General features: G+C 39.3%; 1 protein-coding gene across 1 annotated transcript in view; it reads right to left on the bottom strand.

Moving 5' to 3' along the window:
* Positions 1–19177, bottom strand: part of SNX4 (sorting nexin 4) — a 71578-nt gene extending 52401 nt beyond the window's left edge. Inside the window, exons 1-2 of the mRNA XM_030329613.2 lie at positions 19013–19177; positions 3834–3955 (exon numbers count right to left, since the gene is read on the bottom strand). Coding sequence (XP_030185473.1) covers positions 3834–3955; positions 19013–19153 — 263 coding nt within the window. The 5' untranslated portion in view covers positions 19154–19177. The remainder of the gene's footprint in view (positions 1–3833; positions 3956–19012) is intronic.
* Between the last annotated feature and the right edge of the window lie 4098 nt (positions 19178–23275).

Below are 23275 nucleotides of genomic sequence, written 5' to 3'. Positions count from 1 at the left end.
AGACACAGAATCGGAAACAGGCTCCAGGCTCTGAGCCATCAGCCCAGAGCCCGACGTGGGGCTCGAACTCACGGACCGCGAGATCGTGACCTGGCTGAAGTCGGACGCTTAACCAACTGCGCCACCCAGGCGCCCCTGTTTTGTGTCTTAAAGTCCTCATATGAGTGAAGTCATATGATTTTTGTCTTTCTCTGACTAATTTCACTTAGCATAATACCCTCCAGTTCCATCCACGTAGTTGCAAATGGCAAGATTTCATTCTTTTTGATTGCCGAGTAACACTCCATTGTATATATATATACATTTTCTTTATCCATTCATCCATTGATGTGACATTTGGGCTCTTTCCATACTTTGGCTATTGTTGATAGTGCTGCTATAAACATGGGGGTGCCATGTGTCCTTTTGAAACAGCACACCTGTATCCCTCGGATAAATGCCTAATAGTGCAATTGCTGGGTCGTAGGGTGGTTCTATTTTTAGTTTTTTGAGGAACCTCCATACTGTTTTCCAGAGTGGCTGCACCAGCTTGCATTCCCACCTAAGAAACACTGTTTTAAATTAAACTTACAGGTCCATGAAAAATACTAGGGTAGATAAATAAATACAAATTTATATTAAAATACAATTGTGAAAGTCAACTCAATAATCCCTTTTGTGTACCGCACATTTGATGATGATCCACTTATTTATTTATTCAGAGTATAGCTACCTTACTCAAGTATGGTCAATTTTAACTCCTAGTTTCATATTATGATACTGTATTCAGTTCAAACTCAAAAGTAAACAACTATGGGGCACCTGCGTGGCTCAGTCGGTTAAGTGTCCAACTCTTGATGTCAGCTCAGGTCATGATCTCACAGTTTGTGGGATCAAGCCATGCATCAGGCTCTGTGCTGACAGCACAGATCCTGCTTAGGATTCTCTCTCCCTCTCTCTCTGCCCCTTCCCCACTCGCACTCTCTCTCTTTCAAATTAAATAAACACTAAAATAAAATAATTTTTAAAAATTATTTTAAAAATTTAGAGAAAAAAAGAAAAATAAAAAACTATAAATTATTCCAGATTATTCAAATCAAGATTCTCTTCTAGCAGTGAAAGTAATCAACAGTTAATTTCATTGCTCAACTGATAAAATACATACTAAAAATAAAAATATACTTTTTAGTTTTCAATTTAAGAATTTACAACAGTGACTACAGTTAATACTGTACTGCAGGGGCGCCTGGGTGGCGCAGTCGGTTAAGCGTCCGACTTCAGCCAGGTCACGATCTCGTGAAAAAAAAAAAAATTTTTTTTAATTTAAAAAAAAATAAAAAGAGGGGCGCCTGGGTGGCGCAGTCGGTTAAGCGTCCGACTTCAGCCAGGTCACGATCTCGCGGTCTCGCGGTCCGTGAGTTCGAGCCCCGCATCAGGCTCTGGGCTGATGGCTCAGAGCCTGGAGCCTGTTTCCCATTCTGTGTCTCCCTCTCTCTCTGCCCCTCCCCCGTTCATGCTCTGTCTCTCTCTGTCCCAAAAATAAATAAACGTTGAAAAAAAAAAAAAATTTAATAAAAAAAAAATAAATAAAAAGAAAAAAAAATACTGTACTGCATACTTTAAAGTTGTTAAGAGAGTAAATCTTAAAAGTTCTCATTAAAAGAAAAAAAGTTTTGTTAACTGTATAGTGACAGATGTTAATCAGACTTGTAATCACTTCACAATACATACAAATACTGCAACATAACGTTACAATATCTGAAGTTAATATGTTATAGGTCATTATACCTCAAAAACAAGAACACAGGAAAAAATAATTTAAGTAAAGGTAAGCTACAGTTAACACTAATTTCTATTTTTTTTACACTAATTTCTAAAGTATGATTTTTTTAAGTCACTAATCTAACTTAAAAAAAAAACAGAAATAAAACCCTCTGATGGGACCATATTTTTTTTTAATGACTTTAAAAATCTCTGTGAGGGGTGCGTGGCTGGCTCAGTTGGTATTCAACTCTTGATCCCAGGGTTCTGAGTTCAAGCCCCACATTGGGCGTAGAGCCTAATGAACCTAAGTTTTAAAAATCTCTGTGATACACATATGTAGATATGTAGGTCACAAAATTACCTAATTTTGGTGGGGAGATGGGTTAAATAGGTGATTAAGGAGTGCACTTATCATGATGAGCACAGGGTGATATACAGGAGTGTTGAATTACTACATGGTACATCTGAAACTAATACAACACTCTGTTACTAACTGGAATTAAAATAAAAACTTAAAACACACACACACAGAAAACAAAAACAAAAGCAAAATGACCTTATTTTAAAAAGACCAACCTTACCTCTTTCTGTTCCTAAAGTTCCTACTGTAATGTAAATTTTCTCTGGTTTGGGGAAGAGTCTTTTTTTTTTTCTTTTTTTCTCTTTTTGGTGGAAGAAAGAAAACTATACTTACAAAGAAGGTTTCAGAATTGCCTATACATTAAACAACATTTACCAAGATTTTAACTTTTATTTTGGGTAGAACCACAGACCTGGAGAAGTCTTGAAAAGTCACAGGGTTCAGCCTTAAGGCAAGCTCAGTGACTTTCGGTAAACCTATGAAAATGCAAGGGTTAAAAGGTTTTTTCCTTAAAAATGTATTCACATTAAAATATGGTTATAACCCTTTATCAACTAGGTCTGGTAGTTCTATTATTTTATTTTACTTACTGTCAAAAAATCTCGCACATCTTTATTTAAAAAAAATTTTTCTTTAACGTTTATTTATTTTTGAGAGACAGAGCATCAGCAGGGGAGGGGCAGAGAGAGAAAGGCAGACACAGAATCCAAAGCAGGCTCCAGGCTCTGAGCTGTCAGCACAGAGCCCGAGGCAGGGACCAAACCCATAAATCTGCAAGATCATGACCCGGGCTGAAGTCGGATGCTTAACTGACTGAGCCACCCAGGTGCCCCTCGCACCATCTTTATTTTAACTGAAAGCACTTCTGCTCAGTCTCTGCAGAGAGAAAAGAACTGGTCAGTATTTTGTCTTTATATAAATTGTTTGTAATTGGCAAAATAGAGTCTTGCCTTGTCTTTCTCTAGACAAAATAGTCTAATCCCTTTAACTTTTTCCTTATGAGGTAGAAGAACATTTTTCTGATGAGTTTTGATTTCTTACTCCATGATTTACTCTTATCTGTTCAATTTACCCCAAAGTCTAAAGCTCTAGTCTCAATCAATTCTGTTAACTTTTTACTGACTCAAGCCATATTCTCTCTTCCTATACCTCTCTTATTTACCTAAGTCTACTTCATACACCCCTGGGAACCTGGTCTCCTTTCTCAAAAGTGCGTGGGAATTATTATGAGTAACACAAAAACTCCACCAAAGCATATGTCAAGTAACATTCCAGGTCCCACAAGTATTCCATAACCTGCTCTTTACCTCCAACATAAGTACATTAAAATATAGCTACTGGGGCGCCTGCGTGGCTCAGTTGGTTAAGCATCTGACTTTGGCTCAGGTCATGCTCTCACTTCGAGCCCTGCAGGCTCTCTGCTGTCAGTACAGAGTCCACTTCAGATCCTCTGTCTCCCGCTCTCTCTCTCAAAATAATGAACTTAAAAAAAAAAAAAAATATATATATATATATGCATATATATATATATATATATATGTATATAGCTGCCAAGTGGACTATAGTAAAAGACATACCTATTTACTTTATCTGTTAAAAAGAAACAAAAAACCAAATACCTAAAAAGACAATAACATGTAAACAATTCCATTATACAACATAATTTGCATCAACAGCTACCAAACAAAGCTTTTTCTAACTAAATCTAGGCCTAATTCTCATCACTCACCTTGTTTCAATGAGGTAAGCAGTATATGTTTCTTGCATGTTCATGGCATTTCTTCCAGTTCGCTTTTCTGCTTCTGAAACACTAATTTCTATCTTCTTCAACCCAAAATTATTTTCTGTCATCTGGACAAAAATTAATGGAAGAACAACAACAAAACCTTTAAGACGGTATTAAGAAAAAAAAATTAACAGCTGTTATAATCAAATCCATTACTGGTATATATTTCAAGCAAATTTCTTATTTTTTTTTTAACTTTATTTATTTTGAGAGAGTGTGTGTGAATAGGGAAGGGGTAGAGAAAGAGGGAGAGAGAGAATCCCAAGCAGACTCTGTGCTGTCGCACAAATGTAAGATCATGACCTGAGCTGAAATCAAGAGTTGGGACCGAGCCACCCAGGCACCCCAAGTTTCTCACATTTCTTGAGTTGCTAGGGGTTGCTAAATGATAGCAGCAAATGATATACATCTCATTAGCAGCATTTTGTAGCACATCAAACTTTTCCAAAGCTATTGTAACAAGTATCGCACATTTAATTATTAAAACATAGACATTCTGTGTAAGTGACCAAGAATAAATCAATATAGAAATGCCTACGAAGGTGCTCCTGGGTGGCTCAGTCAGTTAGGCATCCCATTCTCGATTCTGGCTCCAGTCATGATCTCACAGTCCTGAGATCAAGCCCTGTGTGGGGCTCCACAATCAATGTGGAGCCTGCTTGGGATTCTCTCTCTCCCCTATCCTGATTATGCATGTGTTCTCTCTCTCTTTCTCTCTCTCTCTCTCTCTCAAAATAAATAAACATCTTTAAAAATGTCTAAGAAAAAATCTAAAAACATTTTATATAGAGATAAATAATCCTCAATATTAATATCTAATTTTGGTTTTACCAAACTCAAATCACTCTCTCAAAAAGAAAATACTATACATATGCCAAAAGGCATGATTTTCAATAGGCAGGTTAAATTTAAAAATTAAAAAACAAAACAAAACCAGAAGTTGTCTTATATTCAACTCTAAATTTGCCTAAACATTTTGGCAGTGGTTAAAAGGCTCCACTTGTGAGACAGCAGCAAGGTTTAAGAGCAGACTTTCACTTCCTGCTAAAACATGCCCAAGTCTATGCTAAAGAACCAAAGAGAATAAACACACCACTATTGCTTCAAAGGCTGTATGTGTGGAAAGTGTGCCACTGAAGAAAGTTCTTGAAAATACCAAAGTAACTCCAAGTCTAAACAAGGAAGATAAAGTGAGACCATGTGATAGTTGCTATGCTTTGGGGGTTTTCCACTTGCTCTCTCTCAAAGTTCAGAGGTGGGTTTTAATTAAAAATACTGCACTACATTAAAACTGAGAGCAGTTTGTGAAGAAGAATGTGAAAAATTGACATGAATGGAGCCATTTTAAAAGGGAGCCAAGCAACCACTGCAGAGAAATTGCCTTATCCGTGTCTGTTTGAACTCAACCAAAACCTTTGGACTAGGCAAAACAGCACATGTTTTAAGCAACTACTTGAGAAGCCAGCAGAACAGGTACCCTGATCACAAGTTCAGAAGGTTATGGACTTTCCAAAGATAGAGTCTGTAGTAAATCAATGTATAGCCAAGAGTTTAGCCTTTTTTTCCCCTTTTAACTCATGTAACTGCCCCCTGCCTTCTTTTTCCTTATAAGCCTCTTAATTTCACCCTAGAAGCAGGATACTATTTGGGTTTTCTACCTGAATCTGTATTCCTCAAATTACAATTCTCTGATTCCAAATAAACATTAGTTTGCCTTTTACTGTGGCTCTTTATTTTCAGGTTAACAAGAGACAGAAGTAGCAAGATGGATGCACCAAAACATACAGAAAAAAAGAAAAAGAAAAAACTACAGTAAAACCTGCAATGATAATTTGTACAGAAAATTAAACCCATGTGCTATAAGGACAGAAAAAGCTATGTGATATTGCAAAAAATTAAATGATGAATAAATTTAGGAAATGCCCCCAAAATGCTGAATAAAAAAAGGAGAAGGTAAAATGCTAAAAGAAGATAAAAAGGACAGAGAACTAAAAGCCAACCCAATGGAACCAATGGAATAGAATTATTAGTGTAAAAAAAAAAAAAAAAAAAAAAACCAGAAGTCACTCAGTTGTCAAATAAGACTTTTTTTAATATAATTTATTGTCAAGTTAACTAATATACAGTGTATATAGTGTGCTCTTGGTTTTGGGGGTAGATTGCCGTGATACATCTCCTACATCCCAGTGCTCATCCCAACAAATGCCCTCTTCAATACCCATCACCCATCCCTGCCCCCATCAACCCTCAGTTTGTTCTCTGTATTTAAGAGTCTTTTATGGTTTGCCTCTCTCTGTTTGAAACTACTTTTCTCCTTCCCATCCCCCATGGTATTCTGTTAAATTTCTCAAGTTCCACATATGAGTGAAAAAACATAGGATATCTGCCTTTCTCTGGCTGACTTATTTCACTTAGCGTAATACCCCCCAGTTCCATCCACATTGTTACAAATGGCAGGAAGACATTTTTAGTAAGTATAAGTTGTATGTTTAGCTACTAAAAGAAAAAATAAGAGATAGAAGGAAATACTTCAACCAAAAAAAATTCAAAAAGTTACATAAGTACAAACCACTCAACATCAAGATTATGAAGCCATTGTTAGTTTAGATACATATTTATAAAAATCATAATTTGGGCCCATAGGTAAACACTATGATTTACCACCATCTACTCCAGTGAAAAATTCCCTCAATGCTGGAAGGACATGACTAATAAAGCAAATTATCTCCCCAGCCAAAAAGATAATGCCTATGAGTCATGAATTTACCCTCATGCCATCTGATTACATAGAAGGAAAAAAAAAAATAAAAGAATAAAATCAGCTATCATAAAAACTAAAGAACGAAAACAGGAACACAACAATAACACCAGCAGGATTTGGTAGCTGATATAAAATTGCTAATCCTCTCAATAAAGCATAGAAGAGTGTCAAGATTAACAAAACCAGAAGCACAATTGTTAAAAGAATACATTCAGGGGCGCCTGGGTGGCGCAGTCGGTTAAGCGTCCGACTTCAGCCAGGTCACGATCTCGCGGTCCGTGAGTTCGAGCCCCGCGTCAGGCTCTGGGCTGATGGCTCGGAGCCTGGAGCCTGTTTCCGATTCTGTGTCTCCCTCTCTCTCTGCCCCTCCCCTGTTCATGCTCTGTCTCTCTCTGTCCCAAAAATAAATAAACGTTGAAAAAAAAAATATATAAAAAAAAAATAAAAAAAAAGAATACATTCAAAAGATTTAGAGATGGACTGACTTGACTGGAAAATGAGCCCAGGGACATGTTTCAAACAAAGATTGAATAGTTTAGGTGTATTCAAAGCACACTTCTCATCAGGGTAAAGAATATAATTAAAGACGGGTGCCTGGATGGCTCAGTCAGAAGAGCATCCAACTCTTGATATCTGGGTTGTGATTTCAAGCCCCACACTGGATGTAAAGATTATTTAAATAAACTTAAAAAAAAATTCAGGGGTGCCTGGTGGCTCAGTCAGTTAAACATCTGACTCTTGATTTCAGCTGAGGTCATGATGTCACTGTTCAGGCGTTAAAGCCTCACATGAGGCTGAGACTGCTTGGAATTCTCTCTCTGCCCCTCCTCCCCTGCTCAAGCTCACGCATGACTTTCTCTCTCTCCCTCAAAATAAATAAACTTGAAAAATTTTAAAAAGACTAAATAACTATCCAAATAATAATGTCACTATTAAATGTAGAAGACTAAATGTAGAAGATGGACATAGTTAAAAGGCTAATGAAATCCTTTATTTTCAACTCAAAGAATGAAAATGAATATAATCTATTTCAAGTTATTAAGATGTTGCAAACCACTGGGGTACCTGGGTGGTTCTGTCAGTTAAGCCTCTGACTTCAGCTCAGGTCATGATCTTACGATTTGTGAACTCAAGCCCCACACTGGGTTCTCTGCTGTCTGCACAGAGCCACTTTGGATCCTCTGTCCTACCCTCTCTCTGCCCCTCTTTTGCTTGTGCGCTCGCTTGCACTCTCTCTCTCTCAAAAATAAACATTTTCTAAAAAACTTAAAATGTTGCAAACCATTAAGAAATAGTAAAAGCATAAAAAGCAGACAAAAATGACAAAAAGAACAATAAGAAACTATTAATTCAAGAAATATTTCTTGAGTATTTACAATGCCAGTCATTAGGGATAGAAAGATAGCTGAAACAAGGTGCCTGACACTTGAGGAGTTCACTGACTCCATGGGAATTCTCAACCCAACCGGCACAGTGATGCTCTTTAAGATTAAAGACAAGATGAAAGCTAACATTAATATAACTTTTAGGGTTATAGGTGAAAAGAGTTAGTGTTTAGAGCATTTGACTTGTTTAATCTTATTTAAATCACACACAAAAGAAAATATATTACTACGTTTACTATCATATTGAAAATTACAGGAGAAAGATAAAACAGGCAACAACAACAAAACAGGCAGATTGAGACAAACATGAAAGTAATCAGAAAAGAAACAATGCACAGAAAGAAAAATAAAATATATTTGGCCAAATAGAACAGAAATAATAATCATCAATATAATTTACAAGAAAAAAGAGAGGCACCTGGGTGGCTCAGTTGGTTAAGCATCCAACTTTGGCTCAGGTCATGATCTCCTGGTTCATGGGTTCGAGCCCTGCATCAGGCTCTGTGCTGACAGCTCGGAGTCTGGAGCCTACTTTAGATTCTGTGTCTCCCTCTCTCTGCCCCTTGCCTGCTCTGTCTCTCTCTCTCTCTTTCAAAAGTAAGTAAACATTAAAAAGAAAAACTAAAAAAAAGAAAAGAAAAAGAAACAAGCAAACAAAATCTTTCCCAGATCCACACTGAAAGGTATGTGGTCCATGTGTAATGAACATCCCAACAAGATTAAAGCAGAAAAACAAGAAACAAGACTCCTACAAAAGAATAAGTATCAAATTTGCCTTAGATTTCACAATAAATTCCAAATGACACAGGAACATCATGCATAGAACATGCTTGAAATATTTAAACATATTAGATACTGTTCCTTCAAAAATACTTAACCCCAGCAAGATTTTTTGTAGAAACTGATAAACCATTCCTAAATTTATATGGAAATACAAAAGACTTAGAATAGCCAGAACAATTTTTTTCAATGTTTATTTATTTTTGGGACAGAGAGAGACAGAGCATGAACGGGGGAGGGGCAGAGAAAGAGGGAGACACAGAATCGGAAACAGGCTGCAGGCTCTGAGCCATCAGCCCAGAGCCTGACGCGGGGCTCGAACTCACGGACCGCGAGATCGTGACCTGGCTGAAGTCGGACGCTTAACCGACTGCACCACCCAGGCGCCCCAAAACAATTTTGAACAAGTTGCAGGACCCAGTTTCAAAACTTACTAAAAAGTGAAAGTAATCAAAACAGTGTGGTACTGACAGAAAAAGAGATCAAAGGAATGGAACTGAGAATCCAGAAATAAACCCTTACATTTAAGGTCCACTGATTTTTTTTTTTTAAGACACACCCAGGCAAATCAATAGGGAATGGAGAGGTCTTTTCAACATGTAGTGCTGGGACTACGAAATGTCCACATGCCAAAAAAAGATTTACACCCTTTACTCACACACACCATGCACAGAAATTAACTGAAATGGCCCAGATAAAAGAGCTAAAACTGAAATTTCTGGAAGAAAACATAGGAGAAAAATCTTTGTGATCTGGGGTTATACAAAAAGTCCTTAGATATAATACCAAAATCATAATCCATAAAAGAAAAAAGTGATATACTAGATCTCATCAAAATTAAAAACTTTTACTCTTCAAAAGACACCATAGTGCTCGCTTCGGCAGCACATATACTAAAAGACACCATAAAAAAAGGGTGCCTCGCTGGCTCAGTAGGTAGAACATGTGGCTCTTGATCTTGGGGGTTGTAAGTTCAAGCCCCACATTGTGGGTGGAGATTACTTAAAAACTAAAATGGTTAGAGTGGCAAAGGTTATATGTACTTTACCCCAATTAAAAAAAAAAAAAAAAAAAGACCATAAAGAAAAAAAGATAAAATACAAATGGGGGAAGAACCTGTAAATCATATAATCAGATAAAAGACTTGTATTGAGATCATCTAGAAGCATGTTGCTGGCTCCGTCAGTAGGGCAAGCAATTCTTGCTCTCAGGGTTGTGAGTTTGAGCTCCATGTTGTATGCAGAGATAACTGAAAAAAATGAACTTAAAAAAAAAAACAAAACATAAACTGATCACATAACCAAATAATCATACCCCCTACAAATCTAACTCAGAGAAATGTAAACATATGTCCACACAAAGACTTATATATGAGTGTTCACAGCAATATTTTTTTTTTCTTTTCAACGTTTTTTTTTTTATATTTTATTTTTGGGACAGAGAGAGACAGAGCATGAACGGGGGAGGGGCAGAGACAGAGGGAGACACAGAATCGGAAACAGGCTCCAGGCTCCGAGCCATCAGCCCAGAGCCTGACGCGGGGCTCGAACTCACGGACCGCGAGATCGTGACCTAGCTGAAGTCGGACGCTTAACCGACTGCGCCACCCAGGCGCCCCCACAGCAATATTTATAATAGCTAAAACTGTAAACTACAATGTCCATAAAATGATGAACAGATTAAAAAAAATGTGATATATCCATACAATCAAATATTATTCAGTAATAAAAAAGGAACTACTAATATATGCTATATAACATGGTTGAACCTCAAAAACACTCTAAGCCAGGCTCAAAAGACAATAGATTGTACAATTCCATTTGTATGAAATATCCCAAAAAACAGATTTATATAGAAAGTAGACAGCTACTTTCCTACTAACACCTACAGCTACGGTTGTGAAGGGAGATTAACTACAAAGGAAAGAGAGAATTTGGGGGAATGACTGAAATGTTCTAAAACTGGATTATAGTGATGGTTGCACAACTCTCTAAATTCCCTAAAAATAACTGAATTATATATTCATAATCAGTGAATTTTACAGTAAATTATACCTTAATAAAAGTTCTTTAAAATAAAATCCCCAAGTCCATACTGAAAAAGACAAATAGAAAGTTTGATAAGGAACAAGATATTTTCAATTTCCAAGTATGTCCCCACAAATTATTAATTACAAAAGGGAAAACAGTAACTTTATATTGAAGCCTGGCAGAAAATGTGATCATACTACTGGGAAATACAAATCATGTGTGAACTGTTAAGTTACAACTAGAACACAGCATGACTTCAGTGGCAATTTCTGCCAAAGATGCATAACCTTTCTCAGTAAAGACTGAGAACTTCCAGATTCGAGGAAACTAAAGAGATAATACAATTAAATGCAATCCATGAGTCTGGACTGGATCATTTTGCTCTGAAACACTATTGGTACAACTGGCAAAATTTAAACAGTTTGAGGATTAGATACTAGTCATTTATCAATGTTATTTTCCTGATTTTGATGGCAGTACTGTGGTTACATAGGACAATGTCCTTGTTTGACCCTGAAATACTGAAAGGTTTTTTGTTTTGTTTTGTTTTTTTAAGTAATCTCTACAGCCAAGGTGGGGCTCAAACTCATGATCCCAAGATCAGGAGTTGCAGGCTCTACTGACTGAGCCAGCCAGGCACCCCTCACACTGAAAGTTTTGGGAATGAGATGAGGGACTATAATGGCAGTTCAGTGGCTCAGTCAGTTAAGCATCTGACTCTTGGTCGCAGCTCAGGTCAAGATCTCACGGTTCATGAGATAGAACTCAGAGTCGGGCTCTGACAGCACAGAGTCTGTTTGGGATTCTCCCTCTCTCTCTGACCCTCTCCCGTATGCATGCTCTCTCTGCCTCTCAAAATAAATAAATAAATCTTAAAATAGTTCATGGGAAAAAAGGATCTTCATACTGTACTTGCTTATAAATTTGATACCATTTTTATAAATGAGACTATTTCAAAAGATTTTTAAATAGTCTTTACATTTACAAAAGTAATTTTAGTTTGTTATGTTTGAGAGAAGGAAAAAAACAAAGATACATGCCTTCCAAATCATTACTGAGGATAAAACCAAAGAATTATTGCCCACAAAGGAAAACCAAAAATAGAAACCAAAATAAGAAAGCATAAAACCTCACAGAAGAAAATCAACTAAAAATAAAGCCAGTTAGGACAATGCAAATGTTTTAAATTCCCTATGGTAAACAAGAGAAAGTTTAACACATAACACAAGGCATAAAAATTATAACATGGACAAACACAAATACAAATAAACTGAAATCAAAAGAAATCAGTGTAGCATCAGCCAAAGCAGATAATCAAGAAAACATAAAATAACAGGAAATCAGGGGGAAAAAAAAGTTTGTAATTAGAAGAGCCAAGGATCAATTCACCCTCAGATTAGTAGCCAGTTTGCCAGAATTTGAGTTTTTAAATCTCTCTGCCTCAGTTTCCTCATCTGTAAAATGAGGATGAGAGTACTGACCTCATAACATTATTGGGAACATTTAATGAGTGAATGCAGGTAGAGTGTTCTAAGAGCTCAAGTAGTACCTATCACTTATTATTTGTAGGTTTAAGTTTTCTCTTATTATGAAACTAATACAGGTTTAATGTATAAACATTGAAAAGCATAGAAAAAATTAAATAGAAATCACACACATCCCACAACCCAGCACTAACCATGCTGACGTACCATTCCTGGGCTACTTTCTTACAATCTTTTTTTCCAAGTGTGATGCTACTGTATTACTGAAACAGGTCAAAGATCTGAAATTTAAGAACTACCCAATGAGTTGACTTTCCTCAGGGGATATGTCTACAACAGTCAAAAGTAGCAGGTGTTACGTTAAAAATAATGTATTTAACTTAGGCCTAAGAGCAAAGCTTACTTCAGTTGTAGATAAGAAAAACTTAGTTATAATACATTATGCTTTTTAAATAGCATAGAAAATATGCTTATTTATAAAAATATGCTTTTTATCTATAAAAATATATATTTTTTATTTATTTTTTTTTTAATTTTTTTTTTTTCAACGTTTATTTATTTTTGGGACAGAGAGAGACAGAGCATGAACGGGGGAGGGGCAGAGAGAGAGGGAGACACAGAATCGGAAACAGGCTCCAGGCTCTGAGCCATCAGCCCAGAGCCTGACGCGGGGCTCGAACTCACGGACCACGAGATCGTGACCTGGCTGAAGTCGGACGCTTAACCGACTGCGCCACCCAGGCGCCCCAAAATATATATTTTTTAAATTAACGGTGATTCAGAACACATTAATTTTTACTTAAAATATGTAAGTCTGAACAGTTTTCCAAACTGAGTCAGAACATATTCACAGTTCATGAAATCAATTTGGCGGTTTGTGACCAACATTTCTTTTTAAAAATAAATAACTGGGGCGCCAGGATACCTCAGTCAGTTGAGCATCAGACTCTTGATTTCGGCTCAGGTCATGATCCCCACATCGGGCTCCACATTAGCAATGTAAAGCCTGCTTGGGATTCTCTCGCACACGCTCTCTCACTGCCTCTCCCCCACTTGTGCTCACATTCTTTCTCTCACTCTTGCACTCTCCTTCTAGCGGTGCCTGCATGGCTCAGTCGGTTAGGTATGTGACTTTGGCTCAGGTCATGATCTCACAGTCTGTGATTCAAGCACTGAATCAGGCTCTGTGCTGACAGCTCAGTCTGGAGCCTGCTTCAGACTGTCTCCCTCTCTCCCTCTCCCTCCCTCTCAAAAATAAATAAACATTAAAATAAATAAACAAACAAACCTAAAAAAGAAAAAAGAAGAATAGGGGCACCTGGGTGGCTCAAGTTGGTTAAAGGTACGACTTCAGCTCAGGTCATAATCTCACAGCTTGTGAATTCAAGCTCTGCTTCAGGCTCTCTGCTGTCAGCACAGATCCTCCCTCTCTCTCTCTCTCTCTGCCCCTCCTCCATTCTCTCTAAAAAATAAATAGGTGCGCCTGTGTGGCTCAGTCGGTTGAGCATCCATCGGACTTTGGCTCAGGTCACGACCTCAACAGCTCGTGAGTTTGATCCCCCTCCCGTTGGGCTCTGTGCTGACAGCTCAGAGCCTGGAGCCTGCTTCAGATTCTGTGTCCCTCTCTCTCTCTGTCCCTCCCCTGCTCCCGCTCTCTCTCAAAAATAAGCATTAAAATAATAAATAAATAAGCATTAAAAAAATAGAAGAATGTCAGAGAGTACTATATGAAGTAATGATTAAGTATTGTTTCCTGAACAATTATGTATTAAAGGATATGTATGCTGATTAGGATGTAGAAAATGTATTTTGTACTGTGAGTCACCCTTGAAAAACTAACTCTGAGAGCTGCTGAGGTAGAAAATGAGGAAAGATTCTGCAGTGTGATTTAATCATCTGCTGCTAAACTGATACATTCTGTAACTACCCCTGTACATTTTCTTTTCCTTTTTCATGTTATTCTCACCCACACATGCCTCAAACCTTGCTCACAGTACCAGCCTATTGCACTCAGTTCTCTGCTGCCAATCAGCGAAGGTGTCACGGGATACAGCGATTGCTAAGCAAGAAGCACAAGTTGCACAAGAACTCTTTGCACTCACCAGCACTCCCAGGCCTAAAGCATGCTCCTTAAAAAAAAAAAAAAAAAAAAAAAAAAAAAAAAAAATCACTCATGACTCCCTCAGGCAATGATTTTTCTCTGGACAAACACTGTTAACTATCAACTCAATGGAATCTTCCAGACTAAAAAGAAGTTCTCCTACTTCCCATTCCCTTGCTATTTCATCTCTCTTCTGCCAGGACTAATTGCTACTTTCTTGGAGACTGGATTCCTCTCTCATTTTTCCATCTTCTAAATTATTTTAAATAGAACTGGCAGTACTTAAAAAAAAAAAAAAAAGCTCTCTTCCTTACAGGGAACAAAAGTATGAAAGGAAAAAAAAGAAAACTTCTAAATAAACAATGGAAAGGAGGAGGATTGAAGACTCACAGAAAGAAAAAGAAGAGACTACAGAAGAGTTGATAGCAGAATTTAAAGAATCCTGGTTAGTGATGTTTGAAACCAAAGGAGATTTGAGACTCAAGCAGTGCTTGTTTCTATTACCCACAGGTGTATGGCAACTGGTATAATTACTCTCAGCCCAAACCTGCAGTCCTGCAGTCAGAAATAAGGCTGATGGGGCACCTGGGTGGCTCAGTCCGTTAAGCATCTGACTTTGGCTCAGGTCATGATCTCGTGGTTCATGAGTTTGAGCCCTGTGCTGGGGCTTGGGATTCTCTCCCTCTTTCTCCCTCTCTCTCTCTACCCTTCCCCCCCCCCACTCTCTCTCTCTAATAAAAATTAAAAATTAAAAAAAAGGCTAAGATAAGGCAAGCTTTCTGCATCTCTATACACCATCTGCATACATATTTTTGTGGTGAAAAATTGCTCGATAAATCAACACATCTTTTGCACCTTTTTTCTTAATATTGTAACTAAAAGATTTAAAGTACAGTATTGGAGAAATTAACAAGTCTATTTTTAACTTTTTTTTTTTTTGGAATGAAGCAGCGTGGCTTGCTGGAAAGAGCACTGACTTCCTAGCCAGGAGGACCTGGGCTCAGATTCCAGCCATACCAGTGACTAGCTTGTGACCTTGGTGAAATTACTTCTCTCTGAAGCTATGCTTCCCCATCTTTATCTGTCTTTTGGGGGTAACTTACAGAATTAAATAAAAAGTAGAGCTTACTGTGCATAGCACCCACAAACAACAAATCTTTCTGCTCAGACCACATTCCTATCAATAACAGTAACAACGTGGCTATGGTTATTGCAATACTTCTCAACTGGAAGTGGACGGGAGAAGAGAGGATAGAAAGAGGGAAAAGTGAGTAGATGACCCCCTAAGGAAGGATTTGGGAGTTTTGTCAGGGAGGGGACAACGTACAGAGTATATGTGAATGTTTATGTTTAAACTCCTGATTCTGAAATGTTTGATTCTGAAAATATCTGTCCAAATGACCTGTGTCTCTAGAATTACTAAATTAGGGAGCTGCTTTAAGAAACCCCATAAGTTCAGTCACTAATGAATGGTATATTTACAAACGTTTTCCTAAAATGTCAGGTAATACAACTTTTACTATACGATATCATCTTTGGGTTTTCAAATATCTCAAACTTAATATACATAAGTTTTAATGAGGTATTTATAATCAACTTCTAAATTAAGATAAATGGATTTTATACTATAGTTGTGACTTCACATTAATCATCTAAAGGCTTTCACAAAAAAATTATCCAAAAAAAATTTTTTCAAGATTTTTTTAAACTAATTTCTACACCCAACCTGAGACTCAAACTTACAATCCTGAGATCAAGAGTCGCATGCTCTACCAACTGTGTCAACCAGGTGCCCCACCAAAATTGTATCATTATAATTAAAATTAAACTCATGATGTTTTATTGTTGCCAACAAAAGGTAGGATTCTTGCCTTTTGAAATAATCTAAAATTGCTTTAACACATATCCATGAGATTGGCAACTACTTGAAGATCTAAAAATATTAAGTGTTGATAAAGACAGAAAGCAATTTAGCATCATCTACTAGGGTTGAATGTGCTAATACCCTACAATCCAGCAACCCCACACCTAAATTTATATTAGATATTTGCACCAAGAGATATGTAAGAAAAAATTGACAGTAATTTTTTAGAAATAGCAAGAACCTTGTAGCCATCCCAAAGTCTGTAAACACAAGAAGAAATTACTGTAGAGGGGTGCCTGGGTGGCTCAGTCAGTTGAGCGTCCAGCTTCAGCTCAGGTCATGATCTCACCGGTCCTGAGTTCAAGCCCCGCATCAGGCTCTGTGCTGACAGTTCTGAGCCTGGAGCCTGCTTCAGATTCTGTGTCCCCTCTCTCTCCGCCCCACCCCTGCTTGTGCTCTGTCTCTCGCTGTCTTCAAAAATGAATAAACAAAAAAATTAATAACTGTAGAATATCTATGAAATGGCATACTATATGGGGAACCTGGTTGGCTCAGTAATTGAGCATCTGACTCTTGATTTACGCTCAGATCATGATCCCAGAGTTGTGGGTTTGAGCCCCTCATCAGGCTCTGAGCTGAGCATGGGGCCTGCTTAACAATCTTTCTCCCTCATCTATATTTATATTTATATAAATAAAATGGCAGACTACAAAGCCACCAATATAAATGAACTAAGCCACATTTTGGAATCCCAAAAGCATATTGAGCAAAGAGAGGAAGTAATAGTAAAATTATGTCACTTATGTAAATTTCAAAGTCAGGTAAAACTAAACAATATATTGTTTAGGAATATATGTGGTGAGATTATAAGAAAAGCAAAAGAACTATTAATACAAAATGCAGAATACAGGCTACCTCTGTGGTGGAGGGAGTGAGGTGTAACGAGAGAACATATGAGGGCTTCAATTATTTTGTGATATAATTATTTTGTGAGATCTTCTCTGTACTAATGATATACTTCACAATAAAAGTTGTTTTGTTTTGATTTGTTTGTAAGGGGAAACACAAAAACTAAGTCACAAGTGGGGACCTGCATAAAGAGCAAATCAGGTGTTCCTGGGTGGCTCAGATAGTTGAGCTTCTGACTCAATTTCAGCTCAGGTCAAGATTCTCTCTATCTCTCCCTCTGGCCATCCCCTGCTCATGTGCACACTCCCTCTCCCTCTCTTTCAAAAAAAAAAAAAAAAACCCAAAAAACTCTTTTTAATGTCTATTTTTGAGAGACAGAGAGACACAGAGCATGAGTAGGAGAGGGGGAGAGAGCGAGCGAGACACAGAATCCGAAGATGGCTCCAGGTTCTGAGCTGTCAGCACAGAGCTGGACATGGGGCTTGAACTCATGAACCGTGAGATCATGACCTGAGCCGAAGTTGGATGCTTAACTGACTGAGCCACCCAGGTGCCCTAAAAAAAAAAAAAAAAAAAAAAAAAAAAAAAAAAAAATTTAAAGCAAATAATGTAAGAGCCAAGGTTTCAAACCACAGAATACACACACTTCTCTCACATTTAATATGAGATCCTGACTTTTCCACAAATAATTCTACATTTTGGGAAAAAAATAAATGAAAAACTTAAAACTCGCCCAAAAAAGTCCTCATGCTACCTTATATTTCTCAACATTTCCCTAAGAAGGAGAAACCGTCCTGCGAAGTTCTGGGTATCAGGTCTCTAAAGAGACTAGAGACTTTCTAGTTACATTCAGCAAACAGCTTTAACTTTTCGTTATCCATATACTAGAAGCATGGGCAGTTCTGTATTAGCACTGACACCTGTTCCAGAAAAAAAGCAAACTGATGATTAATGCACACTCTTGGATAGAATGGTCTCACGTGGCGCGCTAGTTTCTGGAATGCTTCAATTTAGCCGGTCTACCTATCTTGCATTATGCGTGGAAACACTTCGGAATGAAAGCAATTAAAACTACAAGATGTTGCATTTTCTCTTCTCTTCAGGTGATGAAAATCACTCATTACCAGGGGCTTCACAAAGCAAATACATGGGATATAAATGATAAAACGTCAACTGGAAAATATGGCACTGCCTCCAAACGAAGAAACTGCAAACAAGGAGTTTAATTTTTTTTTTATTTGTACCTTTTCTTCAATCCGACACCTTCTTCAATTTCCTGATGGTGGCACCAAGCCGACTACCCTTTATAACCTCCAACTATTTGGTCAAGCCCCTCATTCCCTTCCTTCAACACCACTGCCCACTCACCACGACGCCTCCGTTCGCACAACCCCTCACCAGAATGTCAAGAACAACAGCGTTCGTCTTCAGGTCCCAACCTCCAGGTCCCCCGACCTCTGAACACCGCACCCGCTCCAGCCTGGCAGGTTCCGGGCTCCGACCTCCATGCCCCCGGGACCGCACCCACACATCTCTCCTCCGCTCCCCTCACCACCGCCGCCGCCTTCTCCGCCCTTCCCTCAGTCCCGCTGCCCCAGGCGGTCGCCCCTCCCCAGAACCCGCTTTTCCACTGAGCCTCTCCCTCAATGCACCTGTGGCTCGGCCCTTCCACCCTCCTGTCCCCTCACCGCAACCTCCCCCACCCCCCCACCCCCGGCCAAGTCCCCCGGCCCTCGCCAGCCCAGCCCAGCCCGGCCCGCTAGGCCCGGACACCAGGCCCTGCGGCCTCGGCTGCCCCTTCTCCTCACCGTGCCGTCTCCGGGGACCTCGTCTCGGGAACCCTCCGCTTCCTCACCGACCGCAGCCTGCAGCCCCGCGTCGGCGTGGCCCAGCGGCTCTAGGGGAGCCGGCTGCCACTGCCGCTCGAGATCCGGAGGTGCCTGCTCCATGTCTGCAGTTTGGCGCGGCAGACCCAGTGCGCTTGCGCCGCCGCGCAGCGCGCCCCGCCCCCTTTCCCCGCCCGGGCGGCAGCGCCCGGCCGTCCTTCCCTAGCCTGGGCCGCCGTTCTCAGAGCCCCTTTCTTTGCTTACGCTGCCGCGCGTTGAGCCCGTTTCCCTTGCTCTGTCAGCGGCGGCTGAGACCCACAGAGCTCCCTTGCCTGTGGCTGAGGCGGAAAGGCGCGCCTGCCTAGGTACTGGCTACCGCTGCTAAGCTGGGATACGCAGAAACCCGGGAGGACTGATGGAGGGAGAGAAGGGAAAAAAAGGGAAAGGTGAAGACCAAAGTAGACATGGGAACCATTCCGATTGGTGATCACCTAGAGAAAAATTGAAACACAAAAGAAATCGGAGGCCGCAGTCTGACCTCGCTCTCGGCCTCTGACTTGCCTGCCTTGTAGGTTCCATTTTTTACCCGGAAAGATCAGAGAGGCGCAAATTAAAAACTTTTAGCGGGTCCAGTAACACATTTAGCAAAAGGTAGCACATGCAAGTTTTTGAGAGAAGTGAAGAAGTGAAGCATTTGGCTGAAGCGGTGTTTGAAATCCGTTGCGTTTCTGATCCGGAGAAACCCAGAGATTTCTGATCATTTTCTACAAACATACTTTAATGAATTTTCGGACCCCGCTTCCTTGATAAGCATTCACTATGGTAACCTGATGGGAAATGCTCACTGGGTGTACCAGGATGTGGTAGTTGGCCGTTCCTTATATGCAGTCTGGTCATCAGTTTTTCCATGACACAAACCTCATTCTGCCCAAATACCTAGCTGTTCCAAGTTGTGACACACAATGTGCTCTTCCTGGATTGCATTCACTGCCCCCCCCCCCCACAACTGGTGAATTTCCCATTCATCCCTAAAACCTCAATCAAGTTATAATGTCCAAATGCTAACATCACTGTGTTAATAAATCAGTTAGAGGGCCTAGGTGGCTCAGTGGTTAAGTGTCCAACTTTGGCTCAGGTCATGATCTCACCGTTGGGAGTTCGAACCCTGCATTGGGCTCTGTGCTGACAGCTCAGATCCTGGAGCCTGCTTCAGACTCTGTGTCTCCCATTCACTCTGCCGCTTACCTGCTTATGCTGTGTCTCTCTCTCTCAAAAATAAATAAACGTTAAAAAAAAATAAGATAAAAGTGTTGCTTGTTTTATTTTACAATTATTTATTTATATGTCTGTCTGCCCCAACTAGACTTTGGACTTTTTTTTTAAAGCAGGGACCCTATCTTACTTTTTTTTCCCTTCTGAACAAACAGTAGTGTGGTAGGGTCCCCTCCCTAAGAAAAGAAAAAAAAAGAAAAAGAAAAAACCTCAAGGTAACCTGGTTATACAGCTATGTGAAAACATCCCTCACAACCTTGTAACATGAGACCACTTAATCACACTACATGTTTGTATGTTACCATATATGGGAGACAAAGAAGGAGAAAATAAATAAAAAACCACGCCACTTGGCGTTGAGGTCTCAGTTCTTTGGGTAAGAACCCAACTGAGCCATGCTGGCACAAGTAAAGTTGCTTCCTGGAAAGAAAAGCCTTGATTCTCTGTGCAAGAATCCTGCTACAGTAGGATATTTACTCAAATTTTTGAAGACATTTCTTTAGGGATTACTCATGCTAGGCAAATTCTCAGGAAACATTTTTAAATCGCAAGACTATTAATTTATCACAAGAGAAATATATATCTTCCCAGGGACAGATTTGTAACCATTATTCTATGACTTTCTCCCCATTTGAGATCCTTAACAAGTTTGGAGAGCCATTAGGATAATTCCTCTGGCCTGGTGATTTGAGTATTTCATCCTGTAGTAAGAACAAGGAAAGGGGCTCAGGGCTTTACAAAGCATTCATGGAGAGGGGGCCATAGTGCTATGTACTATTTGAAAGGAAGAAGAAAGAAGAAAGAAAGAAGAAAGAAAGAAAGAAAGAAAGAAAGAAAGAAGAAAGAAAGAAAGAAAAAGAAAGAAAAGGAAGGAAGGAAGAAAGAAAAGAGAGGAAAGAGAGAAAGGAAGAAAGAAAAAGAAAAAGAGAAAGAAAAACAGAGTAGGAACATCTGTTTCCCCTTCATTATGACCCCAAAATATGCCACTTTGCCATGTGTATTATTTTGAGCTGAAGGCAATCAAGACCCAGATGAGTCAAGAAAATTACTTTTACCTCTCCCTTAAATACCTAAAAGAATTTATGTAGGCCTGGCCCAGAAAGACAATGATTACCAGAGATAACTTTTTATCTGAGTGACCCATCTGTACAACAAGGCAAACCTCTAATTACCAAACATCTGCTCTTATTATCATCCTGTGAATTACCCTCCTCTCCTTTGAATCCCAGGCCCCTATCCCATTCCTTAGTTCGGGATGGCATCTAAGCCTCAATTATTTCCTGACATGTTCATGGGTCTCATGTTCTTCCCCTTCTCATGGGGCTCCCATACCTACATAATTAAACTTATTTTTGTACTGTTAATCTGTCTATGTCAATTTAATTAATAGACTAGCCAAAAGAATCTAGAAGGATAAAGGGAAATTTCCCCACCCCTTACAATTCACACCTCTTTTTTTTGTGAGAGAGAAAAAATCAAGACTGCCTTTGAGGCAGCTCTTTTCTGGCCATCGGTCCTGTCTCTGTGCTTTAATAAAATAACTTTTTTTACACCAAAAAAAAAAAAGAAAGAAAAAAAAAAAGATACCGCCTTTGATATCAATTTTAAGTTAGCTAGATATAACTTCCTCCGCATATTTTCTTGAGAGATAGACTTGAAGAAACCAAATTTGGGAAAAGGGTCATTGAAAAGTCTAAAATCAGGGCAAAAAGGATTGGATAATAATTTCCTCATCTTTTCATTGTTCATTGTGGGAAAATTAGAAAATAGTTATGAATAAAAGTAATATGAAAGCTCCATACTCTCACACCCAAAGGTAAGTACTGACATTTAACATATATCCCTTCAAATATTATACATATATGTAATAAAAATGGAATCATACTATAATGTTATTTTATAATTTATTCACTTAATACAGCCAGAACACCTTTCCACGTGATTAAATATATTTGTACTTGGGGCGCCTGGGTGGCGCAGTCGGTTAAGCGTCCGACTTCAGCCAGGTCACGATCTCGCGGTCCGTGAGTTCGAGCCCCGCGTCGGGCTCTGGGCTGATGGCTCAGAGCCTGGAGCCTGTTTCCGATTCTGTGTCTCCCTCTCTCTCTGCCCCTCCCCCGTTCATGCTCTGTCTCTCTCTGTCCCAAAAATAAAATAAACGTTGAAAAAAAAATTTTTTTTAAATATATTTGTACAAAATCTTCTCAGGGGCACCTGGGTGGCACAGTCGGTTAAGCCTCCGACTTCAGCCAGGTCACGATCTCGCGGTCCGTGAGTTCGAGCCCCGCATCAGGCTCTGGGCTGATGGCTCAGAGCCTGGAGCCTGTTTCTGATTCTGTGTCTCCCTCTCTCTCTGCCCCTCCCCCGTTCATGCTCTGTCTCTCTCTGTCCCAAAAAAATAAATAAATAAATAAATAAACGTTGAAAAAAAAAAATCTTCTCAAAGACTAATTAGAGTTTTATCATAAAAAATTACTATAATTTGGGGCACTTGGCTGGCTCAATCGGAAGAGCATTGTAACTCCTGTTTGGGGCTATAAATTCCAGCCCCACACTGGGTGTAGAAATTACTAAAAAAAAAAACTTAGAAAAATTACTATAATTTATTTAATCTTATAATCCTCTATATTTTTTTAATATTTTTTTTTAAATTTTTTTTTTAACGTTTATTTATTTTTGAGACAGAGAGAGACAGAGCATGAACGGGGGAGGGGCAGAGAGAGAGGGAGACACAGAATCCGAAACAGGCTCCAGGCTCCGAGCTGTCAGCACAGAGCCCGACGCGGGGCTCGAACTCACAGACCGCAAGATCATGACCTGAGCCGAAGTCGGCCGCTCAACCGACTGAGCCACCCAGGTGCCCCTTAATATTTTATTTTTAAGTAATCTCTACACCCACCATGGGGCTCAAACTTACAACACGAGATCAAGAGTTGCATGCTCTAGTGACTGAGCCAGCCAAGTGCCCCTCTG

The sequence above is a fragment of the Lynx canadensis genome, chromosome C2 (assembly GCF_007474595.2).
Source record: "Lynx canadensis isolate LIC74 chromosome C2, mLynCan4.pri.v2, whole genome shotgun sequence".
NCBI classification, from domain to species: Eukaryota; Metazoa; Chordata; class Mammalia; order Carnivora; family Felidae; genus Lynx; species Lynx canadensis.
This window is presented reverse-complemented; position numbering and strand designations above follow the sequence as displayed.